Source organism: Xenopus tropicalis, chromosome 7 (genome assembly GCF_000004195.4).
Source record: "Xenopus tropicalis strain Nigerian chromosome 7, UCB_Xtro_10.0, whole genome shotgun sequence".
Classification (NCBI taxonomy): domain Eukaryota; kingdom Metazoa; phylum Chordata; class Amphibia; order Anura; family Pipidae; genus Xenopus; species Xenopus tropicalis.
The window spans coordinates 103,204,625-103,220,863 of NC_030683.2; the positions used below are offsets into that span (position 1 = coordinate 103,204,625).

A 16,239-nucleotide genomic window follows, 5' to 3' on the forward strand; every position below is an offset into this window, starting at 1 on the left:
TGACTACTACCAAATTCAGCTCTAGCATTTTCATAGGTGAGCATTTATGCACTAGTGATCATAACATGGTCTCCTTTGAGAAGAAAAATAGAAGCTTTTTAAAATGCTGCTGCATAAATTTACATGTCAGTACATTCGCCTTGCAGAGCTGTAAACAAATCATGATCTAGTCCTGGCTTTTATAGGCCTGAATTCTTCTTCAGTTCTCTTTTTTTCTATCTGAACTTATATCTCTATCTCTCTGACTGTACCTTGACAAGAAGTGACCAGCAGGTGGAGTAGGTGGAGCTGTTGTTACAAAATGCATTATATTAGCAGTTAATAAGAACGTAAATAGCTCTGAAACTGAAAAAATTAATAATTAAGGTAAATTGCAGAAGTGCTTAGAAAAGCACCCTAACCAGTTTTATAGTAATTTGATGCCCCAAATCACAACCTAGGAAGAGACAGTGAAAGCCTTATTTAATTTACATTACCAAACAAATACATTGCACGCTTGATATTACATTTTGAAATAATGGATCATTCATACAAAATGATTTCTAATAGACAATATAAGTAACAGTAGAATGCAGTATAATATTTAAGACTGCTCGTTATGTTCTTTTCATTTCTATATTATTCATCTCTGGTCTCAGAATGATAATGTAGGCCTTTGGTAAAAATATACATGCCACTAATCCACTGCTTGAAGACAAGATGGCAAACACTTCCACTGCCACCATGTACTTCCCTGTGGTGCTGAGGTAGGCTGGGATGAAGGAGATCCAAACAGCTCCAAATATCAGCATACTAAAGGTGATCAGTTTGGCCTCATTGAAACTGCCCGGCAACTTTCTTGCCAAATAAGCAACTACAAAGCACAAAGAAGCTAAAAACCCCATATATCCCATTGTGCATGAATAAGCAATTGGCGATCCCTTGTTACATTCCACAATAATGGTGCCCATCTTAGATTTATTGTCAGTGTATTGAAAAGGGGGAGAGTGTGCAAGCCACCCAGCACATATAATCACTTGTATAGCTGTGCACACAAGCACCAGGGTGTTCGTTACTCGAGAATTCAACCACATTCTCCTGCTGCTCCTTGGCTGGGTGAGGTTGAAGGCGATCACCACCATCATTGTCTTTCCCAACACACATGAAATGCACATCACAAAACTGATCCCAAATATAAATTGCCTGAGGATACAGGTTATAGTAATGGGACGCCCAATGAACATTAAAGCACAGAGAAAACAGAAGAACAGGGAAACCAAAAGGGTGTAACTGAGATTCCGATTATTCGCTTTCACAATTCGAGTATTAGCATTCTTTAAGAAGATAAACAGGATGCTCAGGGGAAGAAGAGAGCCTGTAATTGAAAGAGCAGCCAAAGTGCCACCTAAGATCTCTTCAAATGACAGAAACTCCAGTGTTTTATTCCTGCAGCCATCATGCATTTCCTTTGCCCACATATCTTCAGGGCATTTCATACAACTTGTGGAATCTAAGAAAATGAAACAGAGTATGATCAAATTATTGAACCCAATGCAATCTACAATTAGAAGGAAGTTGCCAGTAAACAATAATATTTAGTGTAACTGAGTATCATCCAGCTTTCTGAATTTCCTTTTTATACCCTGTAGCGAATAAGGTTTAAGCACAGCTGATCTTGATCGTGATTATGTGAGGTTACAAGGCCATGTATGTTTGTGTATAAAATAGATTATAGGGGTCATTTACATAAGCAAGAGCTCTTGTGATTGCACTAATTTCCCCTCAGTCAGTTGCACATAAAACCCTATTCATTAAAAGTACTTGCCCCAAAATGGGCTATTTGTATAGTTGCACATAGTGCCGTTCAGTCTTTTAAAAGAGATAACAGAGATAGGAAATCTTGCACCATATTCTAGTGGGATTGATCCTGGGTCATCTCAATTGACAGTTGGAGTGATAGTGCAATTGAACTGAGTTCTGTTTTGGAGCCTCTACTCTTTTATCATTGTGTTATCTCAGATATAACTCGGATGCACATTTCTCCTTTTACCTCAATCCCATTAGAGTACGGTGCAAGATTAGTACAACTGCGCTCAGTCTTTCCTGCCTCCTATTACTAACTGAGTGCAGTTGTACTTATTGATGCAGAGGCAGTAGTTCTAGGGTTCCCTAAGTACCCACAGAGGCTTAGCACACTTGCATCAAAAGTATCACTGGAAATTATACTATTCGGATTTTGAAAAGTTTTAGCGTGATTGCGTTTGATTTCGAGCAAAGTGCCAGCGATATTAATTTTGATGCTGATTGCACTTTCAGATATTAATGACCCCTTTTTTTTTTTTAAACATTTTATAGAAGTTTTGCAATAAACATGTAGGATGAAAAATGACAAATTATTTAAATATAGGTTGTACAACAATAGTCACATTCGACAGTTTGTCCTTCAAAAAGATAAGAAATGAAGAAAATAGAATACTTACAGAGAAACAAAATAAGTAATTAAAATAGAGAAAAACAAAACAAAAACAAATTAACTAACTTTGCCCAGTGGATAAACTATAAAAAGAAAAGAAAAGTTTTCTAGAGAGCAAAATCAAGGATAATTTTGCTTATAAGTTTGTGAATTATTGAAATAAATCTATATATGCAGCATTTTATAAATCTGATCCTTATTACTTATATCTATAGCATTAAAGAAAAATGACCATGTATTTTTAAAAGAAATCCTGGATTTAGGTTCACTTGTTTTTGCTTTGATGGCCCCTTGCCGGCTCAGCTGATTAAGATAAGAAATCATTTCTGTTATAGGAGGGGTTTCCTCTTTTAACCAATAATAAAATAATGCTTTTTTAGAGGCAGCCATAAACAAAAATAATAATTTATCAATTTTTTGTGCTAAGGAGACTGGTAAAATGCTTGATAACACCTCCTCTTTTTTAATGTGTAATAGAGCGAAACTAGGAGATAACTTTATATTTAAATTCAACCTGTGGTTTAAGAATCTTTCCACCATGTTCCAGAAGTTGCCAATCTTCGGACAAGACCATAGGTAGTGGAATAAATTAACACCAGTTTCGTTACATTTGGGGCTAATGGCCCCTTATGTGTCAGTGAGTTAAAGTAAACTATGAAAACCAAATGCAGGTATGTTCCATTGTACTTACCTGTTTCATTGCTAAACTCCCCTTCTGAGCACAAGATACAGTCAAAGCAGCAGGCAGGCTGTCCCTTCTGTGGGGCCTTTCTGTATCCTGGGGGGCAGCTCTCACTGCATATGGATTCTGGTGCCTAAAAGAAAATAAATATAATCTTTTGATAGAACTATTTCCAATTCCAATATTATACCATTTATAATTAAATCCATAGAATTTCTAGATAATTAGAATGCTTTAGTATTAGGGGATATATGGTATAACAAGAGAGCAGTACTCAAACAATAATTAAAATAAAAGGCATTCTTCCTGTGCCTTTTTTATTGTTATTTGCTTATAGATGTAAGGCTCATTGCACACATGACTTTTCATTGCCAGCAGAGAAGAGACCCCTCTTGTACTAGTCATCGGGGCAGTACCTGGGCAGTAACCTATGGCAACCAATGAAATGTTTACTTTTATTGTTCTACTTGTAAGGTCAAAGACACACCCGGTGATTAGTAGCTGCGACTTTTGAAAAAGTAACAGCAACTAATCTGTGTATCAAAAACCTGTGCGAGATTAGTTGGCTTTTTAAAAGCCACGGTGACTAATCGCCCCATTTGTATTTGCCCTAAGTGTCTGAAAAATGTTAATCACTGATTGTTTCTATGAGTTATTGTGAAGTGCAGTTTTGTACAGGGTTTATAAAAAAGCCCCACTGACTATAATGAAAACCTGCCTAACACCACTGGTACAGGCAAATTGTAGCCCGAAATGAGAAAACTTCCAGTGAAGAATTACACTTTTGCCATGAGCATTTTAGGTTGAGTATGTGTCTAAATATTAACACTGCTTGGGGGCATTTAATAAGGGGCAGCAGGGTACAAAGCTGCAGAAAAACTGAACCCCCTGTAGCAATAATTACAGATTTAGGAAAGTATCTTTATAACAGTACCAAGGCTTAAGCCTCTCAATCTGGGATAGTACATCCGGGGGGGGGGGGGAATGTTAGTTAGGGATAGTGTGTAGGAGCAATCAAAGGGCAATACACGGTGCTATTTGTCACTTGTGTTTTTTTGCAGCTACAAAAGGCCAAAAAAAAAACCTGCCATAGACAATACTAAGAATTAACTTTTCACAAAAAAGGCATTTATGAGCGATTGCATGATCTGAGTGTTTCGACAATTCTCAGTATTGTCTATGGCAGGGAGTTTTCTGGCAATAACACCATGTGTCACTGCCCCTATGCACCGCAAAGAAGAAATAGTGTGGTGTTAGTTTTCCCAAGGCGATGCCTGTCTCAGGGTAGGGACCCCAGCTGGAAATGGGGACTAAGGCTTCCACTGAAGGGGATCAGTTTCACTGTGGTGTTCCATCCTATACAGCCTCTCTTGCATCAGTTGTTATTGTACAAAGAAACTACTTTTTGTCTGTTTAAGAAACATTCAGTCCATGGTTAAGGAAAGCTCACATCCATTTCTTCCATTCTTTATCAAGAATTTTTCTCCACACACTTGCAGCAAAGGTTTAGCTCAGAGAAAGGGTTGCAGTGTCACAGTGCTCTACTGTTTAGCAACTGTGGTTTTAAAGAGACATTATTCAGCTTCCCCTTCTATTCATTACATGTTACCTGTTTAAATTTGTGATTCCATTTGATATCACTTTTGTTGATTATCAGTTGTTGCCCTGGAGGAACAAATGGGAAGAAGCTGCCAATTTGATTAAGGGAAATTGTTCCTTTGGATGTCACCCAGTTCATAATGTCATATTGTCCTATGGGTCCTTCATTTGCAGAATACAATTTTTTTCTGGGTTTTGTTTGCAGATGAACATTTTTGAAATATTGACTCAGCTACAAAGTTAAAAATGGGAATAAAATATGGTTAACGTACAAATACTTTCATGTAATGGATTAATGCTTTCATTGTGACTAAAGTGTGGACCATGGGCAAACAATTTCATGGAATTGTTTCATGGAAACAATTGTTTTAGAGATTTAGAGTGGGATGTAAGAGGTGTTAATTATTGTCTACACCTTTCTTAAATACCCCCATATTAAAAGCCAGCAGGATTACTTGTTGACATACAGCACACTGTCTTCAGCATAAACATCAGAAATCTGTAAATGTAGAAGATATGGGGCTGCCGGCTGGCGTGCTCATGGCAGGAATTGTGTACTACCAGGAACAAAGTTTGCTACACTTTTTATCACATACAGCAGCCTATCAGCAGATAGCATTTATTGGCCACCTGTTTATAAGCAAGCATCTTATTGGTTGCCATGAGCGTCTGCTCCTGGGCAAACGTTGTGTGTTTTATTACATGTTATTATTTCAACTTGCAGTTGTTTACTTTGCATTTTCTGCTGTTATCTGTTCACTTATAGTGTAATAATTCCCTTACCTAAATTATGGAGGTGAGGTTGCATACTGGCTAATGAAATGTAGTAGAATGACATCCAGTGATGGCTGTTGAAAACAGCTGAAGATGGAATTCTCCATGTGAAAACTTCCTCATACCTTTACATATATACAGATTGCTTGTATTCAGTTCTTAACTTTAAGCCAGATTCATGATGGGAATGATTGTCACAACCTGCTAATTATTTTTGAGGTGCATCTAAGCATTTATTATGCACCTCATTTTCATTAATACTGTATGTTATAGAACGTAGATCATGGAGACGACCCTTAACAGCAGGGGGCCTAGTATATAGCCACTACCCATAGATTAATTATCACTTTAAAGCTGAGTGGAGTCTCAGTGACCTCAGCAGATGAGTCTTTAGGCATATAATAGAGAGACTCCTTTGTTGCTTGCTAGCATGCACCATCACAAATGGTAAGAGGGATAAAGAGAATTGATTGGTCTGGCACCAAGTGATAATTTCCCACATTCAGTCTATTGTTACTTGAGGTAGCTGTACTAGAAAGCAGTTTAGTCCTCATTTGTATGCTAAGCAGAAGGAATTTGGGGATGAAAGTCCAAGATCCTTCTTAAAACCAAGTGGGTGAGGCTCAGTCTCAAGGGTATTCCATGCTAATGGAAATTTCAAGAGTGATCCAGAATTCCCTCTGAAGTAGCTGTGAAATGCTGAAAATCTGAGTTGTTTTTTCTGATGGTTTTTTTTTTAGAATCATTCTGCTAACAAACTAACAATTAGTGATGATCAATTTTTTCACCAGGCATGGATTTGCAGCGAATTTCCGCATTTCGCCATTGGTGAATTGTTTTGAGAACTTTCAGCGAAAATCCACCGGCAAAAAATCAGTGCGCGGCAAAAAAAGTTGTGGTTGCGTCACATTAGGTGAGGATGCGTAAAAATGGGCGCGGTCACATAAAAAATAGGCGCAGTCGTGGCAAAAGAAGATGCCTGTGACAAAAAAAAGACACGTGCCACAAAAATTTTGCGCAACAAATGCGTTTCACAAATTTTCCTACTGTTTTGCTCATTTTTCACCAAAGCAAAATGGGACAGATTTGCTCATCACTACTAACAATCAATGAACTTGCATTGGGCCTAGGGCAACTATATTAGAAGGAATTTTAATTTTACCTCTCAACATCATTGATTAGATTTTACCATGTAAGTGAGTTTTAATTTATAGACAACAATATAAAACAAAGGGATTATTATCATGGGGAAGTCAGCAATTTATTTTCCTAACACCCACAGAAGTCTTTTCGTCTGCCTTCTTCTGTGCCATCCCAAGTGCCAAAAAATAGGAACCTGATGTACAGTATATGTATACATCGACCAGTAATCAATTATTGATTTACCTTTGTAGGCTGAAAATCGTTCCTTAGATTTAACTGATGACCAGAAAGTTGCATGGATGACAGCATTTTATGCAATGCAATAGCAAATGAATACACAGCTCTGTAAACGGCGTACGTTACTCTGAAAGTCTTTATTTCAGAAATAGTATCAAAGCTTTTTAATGACTCATTTCCAGTGCAATTTTTTGGATCAACAAATCTCCTATGTGTATTTTTGTTTGGGGGGAGACACAGAAATAAATCATTCCAAAAATCAGCGGTAAGAAAACTGGAAAATGTAGTTGGGTTGATGCTGTAAATAAAGTCTTGGAACCCAGGAATTTCCTCTCTGTGCATTGAAAACTGCAGGGAACCATCAAGAACACTCAAAACTGATAATAATAATGTGTCTGTGAAAAGTGAAAATGATGCTGGTATAATCCAGACTCTCCTATGTTGTGCATTTTGAGCAGCTGAGTAAATCAAATTTAAAAAAATGAAATGGCTACAAAATGGTATAACCACATTGGCTCTGGATTTCTCTATGACATTAAAGACATGTAAATAGCTGAAAACATATTGAGTTGAAACTACTTCAAAGTAAGCAATACATATTCCACTTTTATGCAACACTGCCCTTAGCTCCTGACTTGTTCTCAAATGATGCTCCTCATCCGATGCAACAAGTCCGACCCATGTCCAGCCAAAGTAATGGAGGAGCTGTACAAAGCCATCATACTGAGAATGATCATTAGGTACAATCCGAAAGAAAGATGGGAATAATGTTTTATCATCTAAAACTGGATTTCGGTCTCCATAACTAATCTAGGGACACAAAAGATGGTTAGAGGCTAAAATTCACATGTGTTCTAGCTATAAATGAGGCTCTGAATAAAAGACACTTGCAGGAGTTGGTTATTAGTTATGTGGTACTCATACGAGGAAGGGCTGAGCTTGACCCGAAATGTCATATAAGTTATTTGTACTTATGGCCCTTCAATAAAGACAGGAACTTACCATAAACAATAACCAACTGGTCAGTCATTGTCTTTTATTTGGAGCACTCTATATGCAGACTGAGAGAAGGCCTGTGCAAAGTAATGCTGATGTTTTATTCCCTGGACGCATCTACAAACTTTATTTAGCAGTAGAAAATTACACAAAGAAAGACACATTTCGGCATGATAATATGGATACAAAATTGTGCATGCATTTAAGACAATCATAACAGGTATTTAAGCCCACAGACACTTCTAGCACTTACCAGTGGGGATCACCAATGCACCAGCCCATCCTTCTCTGATAAATTTTGTACAAGTGCATACATTGAGACTAGGGAACCCTGAAATTACTGCCAGCCTGGACATGACAGGCACCAGGGTTAATTTCAAAATCACTTGGTAATGTCATTATTAATGATCATCCCCACTCTGGAAATGATAGCCGCAACCTGAATGTACTTCATGGAAGAATTAGGCTGTGTATTGAAGCATCACTCACTGTAATTCTGGAATTCTGAGAAAAAATTCTGCTTTGTAGGGAAAAAACTGCCAATTAGCATTCCAAAACTGTACTTTTGCACAATCTTCTGCATTCTTAAATGAACCTTTTGTGCTCTTGGTAATTAAGTGGGGTAGTTACAAACCATTTTGCCTCAAAAATGTCCCTTAGGCCCAAAACCTTTCCATTAGATGATACATTGTATAGAGCCTGTAGAGAATCTTGAGTCCAGAATCTTCAAGATCACCAAAATTTGGCTTTAAATTGAGAACCACAGTCAGACACAATTTCTGCTGGAAAAGATCTAGGTAAAAAACATGAAAGAGTTTCACAGATCATGGAAGTTTGCGTAGAGAAATGAAATGTGCCATTTTGTTGAAGTGGTCATTACCACCCATACGACTGTGTTGCCTTTGAAAGGTGGAAATTCCACAATAAAGTCCATGGCTAAGAGGGGACAGGAGGGGGTTGCAGAAGACCACATGGTAGGGAGTGAATAGGGAGTGACTAAGCTTAAAAGTTGAACTTGAAGCAATTAAGACATCTTTCTGCATATATGGCCACCACACTAGATGATTTAACAGATCCAAAGTATTTTTCAGTTTCAGGGTGGCCCGCTTGTTTGGAACAACAAGTTTGCTGAAAAATAGAAAGACGAAGTTCAGCAAAGATGTAGGCAAAACCAATAGGAGTATTCAGAGGAGTGGGTAGATTGAGCAGACTGAATTTGAGAAGTAAAGTGATTGTGGGCTTTTAGGTGAGGTTTTTAGCCTGAAAAATTAGTTTTATTGCTATTGTGATTAGCAATAGCTATGGACCAGTATGATAGGTAATAATAAAATTGATCCAAATAACATTTAAATTGAACCAAAGAAGAAAAGAAGAGAAAGAAAATAAAGAAAAGAAGAGTGCCAATGTGCCTGCCTAGGATTCAATCTCATGAGTGACTTAAGTGGACTGGATCCAAAATCTTATAGTCAGTGAAGATAGTAATAAGAAGAGGAGCTACTTCAAGTAGATATTGCCATTCTTCTAATGCAAGCTTGGCAAGTAACTCCTGATTATCATTGTCATAATTCTGTTCTATAGGGGAAAATTCTTGGAAAAGTAGGCACATGATGTAACTTCCCATCATATATTTGCCTCTGAGACAAAATAGATCCTGCACCAATAATAGATGAGTCCACTTCAAGGAAGAAAGGTTGAAGAGGATCAGGATGCCTATGAACAGGAGCAGAAGCTAAAAGCCTGCAAGGGCCAAGCATTAGGTCTTCCACTCTTGAGGATGAGAGCAAGGATGGGAGCAATATGAAAAGAAAATCCCATAATAAATTGCCTGTAATAATTGCCAAAGCCAATAACTCTCAGTATGGCCTTTGTGCTGATCAGAAGAGGCCAGTCATGGATCACAGAGACAATAACTCTCTGTATGGCCTTTGTGCTGATCAGAAGAGGCCAATCATGGATCACAGAGACAATAACTCTCTGTATGGCCTTTGTGCTGATCAGAAGAGGCCAATCATGGATCACAGAGACAATAACTCTCTGTATGGACTTTGTGCTGATCCCAGAGACCTTTGCAGGATCCATTTCAAATCCTTCCTAAGAGCTAATATAGCCAAGGAAGGGAATCTTGGAAACTTCAAAGACACATTTCTCCAGTTTGGCATAAAGAGAATGTTTCCTCAGAAGGGAAATTACTTCTCACGCCTGCACTCTTTGGCTGATCAAATCTTTAGAGAAAACTAGAATGTCATTTAAGTAGATGGCCATGGATACTCCAAGAAGATCTCTAAAGATATTGTCAGCAAATTTTGGAAAGACAGCAGAAGCATTACAGAACACAAAGGGCATTTATTGATATTCATAATATCCATCTCTGGCTGTCTTCTGCTCATCCCCTTAACTTATGCAAATCAGATTGTAGGCCCTGCTAATATATAGTTTTGTAAAAACATTAGCTCTTTTCAATTGATTAAACAGTTGTGAGATGCAGGGTAGAGGATAACGGTCTCTTGTTGAGAGGCTGAAGAACATCATTTTTCTTTTCCATGAAAAATAACTATGCCCCGGCGGGAGAAGTAGAATCTTGAATGTACTCTTTCATTGCTTGGGTTTCAACTGGAGACATGGATAAGTATGGCCTCTAGGGGGAATGGTTCCAGGAAGAAGATCGATGGAGCAATCATATCTATGATGAGGACAATCATTAAGCACTGGACAGCCTTGCTTTACCTAGCTCATGGCACAATGTACAGATGGAGCACTCTTTGATTTTCTTTCAGCTCCTCCTAAGACTATCCTTCCACAACAATATCCGACTTTAGGGCTCATATGGTAACATATAAGAAATAAAAAAAACTGTTGCATGAAGTTCAGATCCCATAGACAGTGTAGAAAGATATGGGTGGATCAATGGGTATGAGTAGGAAAATATACATTCTATGCTGAAAAGGGGTGGGCCTGTACAAAATTTCAGACTGGAGCTACTGGGCCTTAAGCACCTTCCCTGACAACCACTAAATACATACATGCAAAAATGTAATACTCCATTTAATCTACTCCTAGTGATGTCAATAGCAGCAGTCTCAGTTCTCTACTAGCTGTGCATCTGATAAGTTACACTACTGAATTTTAGAAAATTCATACAGCAAAGTTTCTTTACTGTACACTGTACATACATTGATATTAGTACATTCTGTTTGTATTCTCAATTGTCATATTATGTCTGTACTTACATGTGGGTATCTATAGATCTGTGTAAGTTCGGCCATGCTGTATGGCAGCCCAATAAATGCAGCCAGGGGACCTTTAGTTGTGCATCTGTAGCCTGGAACATGATCCTGTCTCCCAGAGAACAATTTCAAAGTGGCTTCCACTGCTTTAGAGACATAGTCACACGAGTCATAGATCTCATAGCCCAAAGTAACATTAGGGAGAAGCAAAGGATTCCTGTTAATTTCCTCTACCGCAAAGATAATTACAAGGACGTGTCTGAAGTATCTCACAAATGCTCTAAAATAAAATAAAATGAATAAATAGGTTCTCACACATCAATTATTTTATGTCTGTTACAAGTTGATGAAAATATTTTTTTCTCTGCAGTGTTTTTGAGAGAATATGTATTCATATTAGTCCCTGCTGTATGCACACATTACTAGCAATAGAGTCAGTTTCTTCAGGAGGCAATTAACCTGCTTGTTTTTGGAGTGTGAGAGGGGACCCAAGAACCTAGAGCAAACTTCCTCAAACATAGGCAAAATATTGTATATGTACTACATGGAGACATCGCCTTGAATATAGAGAGTAAACAATATAAGGATATTCAGGATTTCTCCAGGTAAATAGTTCTGCATGAGTAACACATGCAGTGGTTGGGGCCCATCATAAAGACTATACATTGATGGACAGAGTTAAGATTCTTTCCACCTTTGATTAATCGGTACGTCACTGTGTACCCCCTCCTCTCACACATTCACACAGCACACCCCGTAGCAAAAGCCCGTGTCTACTATAAAAGACAGTGTTCAGGTATAGGACCTGTTATCCAGAATGCTCGGGACCTGGGGCTTTTCAGATAAGGGATCTTTCCGTAATTTGGATCTTCATACCTTAAGTATACTAAAAAATCATTTAAACATCATTTAAACCCAATAGGGTTGTTTTGCCGCTAATAAGGAGTAATTATATCTTAGTTGGGATCAAGTAGAGGTACTGTTTTATTATTAAAGAGAAAAAGGAAATCTTTAGGAAATCATTTTTACAGTAAAAATTAGAATTATTTGCTTATAATGGAGTCTATGGCAGATGGACTTTCTGTAATTCGGAACTTTCTGGATAATGGGTTTCCGGATAAGGGATCCTATACCTGTACTTTATAAATCAGAATACAAGGGTGTTAATATCTACCTTGCAGTTCTGTGACCATTATAAATCACTTTGTATGATACGTCCAATAACAATAATGTAAAGTACATTTCAGCACCTATACATTTCTTCACCTGTGGATTCCATTAGAGATGTATTAATTACTTTCTTAAATATAAAGGTATTTCAATGAAATTTACTAAATTATGTTTATTTTATGAAAAAGTAGATTCTATTATTTAACCTAAACTGGCGTATAGTGGTTATTCACAATCACTTTGAATAGGGGCAATTGCTAGTGTTTATTTGACTCAAGTCTTTCGGAAAATCTGACATCTAAGTTTATGATACTGAGCTTTTGTCTGATATTGTGTGATACTGGTCTCATGTGTTTTCGGTCCAGCTAATGTTTCCAGATTTATTGTATCAATGGGACCTTGATTAAATTTTTGCAGTAATTTGTCTTGGCATTCTGTTATATTTGCCTATTTGTGTCTGTAAGTTACCCTCCCATATAGATTGTAAGCTCTACGGGGCAGGGACCTCCATCCTCTTGTGTCTTTGACTCTTAACTTATTGCAAGTGTATCTTGTATTTATTTGTGTTTATTGTTATACTTTGTATTTATCTATTATTATCTTTAACCCCCTGTTTGTATTAATGTATTCTACTGTACAGTGCTGCGTACATAAGTAGCTCTTTATAAATAAAGATATATATACATACATATACATACTGTATTTACTAATTCTTACTGAGAAATAAGAAATTAGTTTTCACCTCTATTCTAATTTATATATATATATATATATATAAATAACTCAAAAACTAAGTAACAGGAAAATTCTCACCATGATTATTAACATGATTATAAAGCTGCTTACCCAGTACATATGCACGGAAGAGGTTTTTCTTTGAAGTTATGATTTTTTGCTTTAGGAAAATTATACAGCGACATTACTGCTCCCAAAATAACATCACCATCTCTGAAGGAGCTTTGCAGCTCTGTGCCTTCCAGCAGGCACATTTCTATGTTCCCTTTGACACCAGCCAAATACAATGAAGTTGTCAGCAGAAAAACAATAAAATAGTAGTAGTAGTTTCACCTCAGTGTTACTCAGTTCTGAACGGCATCATGTAATTCGATTCAAGCATTTTGAGGTTCATAGATAAAACATGAAAAGAACCAAACAAACCTAAAGCTAAAGCATTAACATAACAAACAAGACATAAAAAAATAATTCATGTCATGGAAGACAATCATATTATTGTTATCGGTTCGCTTTTTATGATTGATAGAAAAATACTAGTCATTTGCCCTCAGGTTTACCCAGGTTAGACCTGAATATTATGTGAATGAGCATATTTTGCAAACTACAGACTGCATAGCCAGTTGTACAGCGCTGCATCATAAACAGGCAATGGAATAATGTGTGGGCTTTTATAATCTGGTTTCTGTTGTAAATGTCTTATTTTTGATACTCTCTGCAGACCCATTTCATATAAGATGACTAACTTCACATAAATAATAATAGGTTTGGACTATTAACGTTAACTCTGTCTAAAGAGACCTAAAGGTAAAAATATTGCAGTGGTGGAAGACCATACAACATTTGATAGTGCTTTTGGAATAGTTATTTTAATGGGAGGACTTTTAGATGAATAAAAATGAATAAAAATTATGTTAGTGAAGGTGTTCTGTCCTCATTATATATTAGCCTGGGGTAGTGTTTGGCTTGACTCCTTCCTTCATCAATTCACTAGAATAGTAGAGACTAGAATAATAGAGACTAGAATAGTATGCTTGAGTTTTATTAACAAAGGGAAGGGGAAATGGGAAATAGAAAAATTACATTGCTTACTATACAGCGTACACTAGAATAGCAAATACAGGTATGGGACCTGTTATCCAGATTGCTTGGGACCTGGGGCTTTCCAGATAAGGGATCTTTCTGTAATTTGGATCTCCTACCTTATGTTTGCTAACCGTATTTTTCGCCCTATAAGACGCTCCGGAATATAAGACGCACCCAATTTTAAAGGAGGAAAATCTAGAAAAAAAAGATTCTGAACCAAATACTGTAGTAAAATATTTTATATCAACTGTATAAAGTTAATTGTCTCTGGGCTCGCACATAATGAGGCTTCCCCCAGCCCCCCCCCCAAGCATCCTTCAGCTTCCCCCAGGGCCCCCCCAAGTATCCTTCAGCTTCCCCCAGGCCCCCCCCAAGTATCCTTCAGCTTCCCCCAGGGCCCCCCAAGTATCCTTCAGCTTCCCCAGGGCCCCGCCCAAGTATCCTTCAGCGTCCCCCAGGGCCTCCAAGCATCCTCCAGCTCCCCCACGGCACCCCCAGCATTCTTCAGCTTCCCCCAGGGCCCCCAAGCACCTTCCGTTTCCCCCCTAACCTACCCCCACTGGCCTCCGGCTCCCGTGATGTCTTCCTCTCTGTGCCGCGGCTCCCAGCTGCTTCTGTGCTTTTATAAGGTTGTGCCCTGTGCGTGTCGTGACGTCAGTACGTACGGGCGCAACCTTATAAAAGCAAGGATGCAGCAGAGAGCACAAAGAGGAAGATGCAGTTTGTCGTATAAGACGCACCAACTTTTCCCCCCCAGTTTTGGGGAAGAAAAAGTGCATCTTGTACGGCGAAAAATACGGTATATAAACAGTAATTAAACCCAAAAGGATTGTTTTGCCAGTACATAATAGCAGTACATAATGGGCCTGATTCACTAAAGTCCGAAATAAGGAGTGCTATTTATAGCATGCGTTAAAAATCTTATCACTTCTTATTTTTCGCTCGATTCACTAAAAGGACACTTGTCATAATTAAGAAGCGATGTTCTTGGCGTTATTTATCTTGCGACGACATATTTTCAAGCAACGTGCTGCGTAATATGTTGTGCGCTGCGTAATATATTGCTTGAAAATATGTCGTCGCAAGATAAATAACGCCAAGAACATCGCTTCTTAATTATGACAAGTGTCCTTTTAGTGAATCGAGCGAAAAATAAGAAGTGATAAGATTTTTAACGCATGCTATAAATAGCACTCCTTATTTCGGACTTTAGTGAATCGGGCCCAATGAGTTATAAACTAGCATAAATGTGCAAACGTGAAAATAACTATTTATGTTCATACAGCAGAACTAGAGATAGGTTATAACTACCAGCAATGCTACCATATGGCTGGATGGGGGTAGGATTACTGTGGATTCAATGTTCTAACTGTAAACAGTATAAAGATGGTATCTATACTGATCATTTCCTGGATTACACATGGTCACATAGCAAAGTATGGTAACCCAGGAAAGACATTTCTAAAAGCAATACATTTAAGCGTTAAATTAATCAGTAGGATTAATAGGCAAAACAGAAGGGTCGGACATGATGGGCAGTGTGTCAGTCTCTGTAACACCTTTGCATTTAATACATGTCGCAAAGAATAATAGTATTCTATACATTTATAAACCAAGTAAAGGTCCTCATGCTAATGCTAGTTTATTTCTTATGTTTGAGGACCTCCGTTCTGTTTACACTGATAATGGGTGAGTGTGCGCAAGTCATTCCCAGGTTTGTTGCACAGTGGGTATCTATTGACTGTTTCATCCTCTTTACCATGACCTCTTGGCTCTTCATAGTCTAGCGCTAAGAAAAGTAATGCCTCAGAAAATGGTTATAGACACAGAATAAAGAAAAGGTAGAATTGCATTTGCTTCTACTCACCACTTAGTCTGCAGTTTTGGACATTTGTGTCACATGGAATAATTCCTTATTGACTTGATTGGCAATTGCATGGACTCGCAGGTACACTTGCGATTTGGGGCACAGTAGGTCTTTTCATCCACCCCAGCTTCACTCCACCCCATCCCCTCTCCACACCACTAGCCCCAGCTTCACTCCACCCCATCACCTCTCCACACCACTAGCCCCAGCTTCACTCCACCCCATCCCATCACCTCTCCACACCACTAGCCTCAGCTTCACTCCACCCCATCACCTC

The 16,239-nt window shown here is 38.1% G+C and overlaps 1 protein-coding gene across 1 annotated transcript; it reads right to left on the bottom strand.

Moving 5' to 3' along the window:
- Positions 1 to 496: 496 nt before the first annotated feature.
- On the bottom strand, positions 497 to 8,817 carry LOC100493230 (vomeronasal type-2 receptor 26-like). Its single transcript, XM_018095473.2, has 4 exons — positions 8,764 to 8,817; positions 7,467 to 7,697; positions 3,144 to 3,267; positions 497 to 1,489 (listed from the first exon to the last, which is right to left on the bottom strand). The coding sequence occupies exons 1-4, from the start codon at positions 8,815 to 8,817 to the stop codon at positions 597 to 599; spliced, it is 1,302 nt and encodes a 433-aa protein (XP_017950962.2). The 3' UTR covers positions 497 to 596.
- Positions 8,818 to 16,239: the final 7,422 nt, after the last annotated feature.

What these genes read in the sequence shown, in the direction of transcription:
- LOC100493230 (XM_018095473.2), bottom strand. Translation starts at nt 8,817, where the DNA reads ATGGACTTTATTGTGGAATTTCCACCTTTCAAAGGCAACACAGTCGTA. An exon ending in TATGTATTGCTTACTTTGAA is followed by an intron (nt 3,268 to 7,466) that starts GTAGTTTCAACT and finishes ATTTTCTTTTAG; the next exon opens with GCACCAGAATCCATATGCAG. An exon ending in GGAGTTTAGCAATGAAACAG is followed by an intron (nt 1,490 to 3,143) that starts GTAAGTACAATG and finishes TCATTTTCTTAG; the next exon opens with ATTCCACAAGTTGTATGAAA.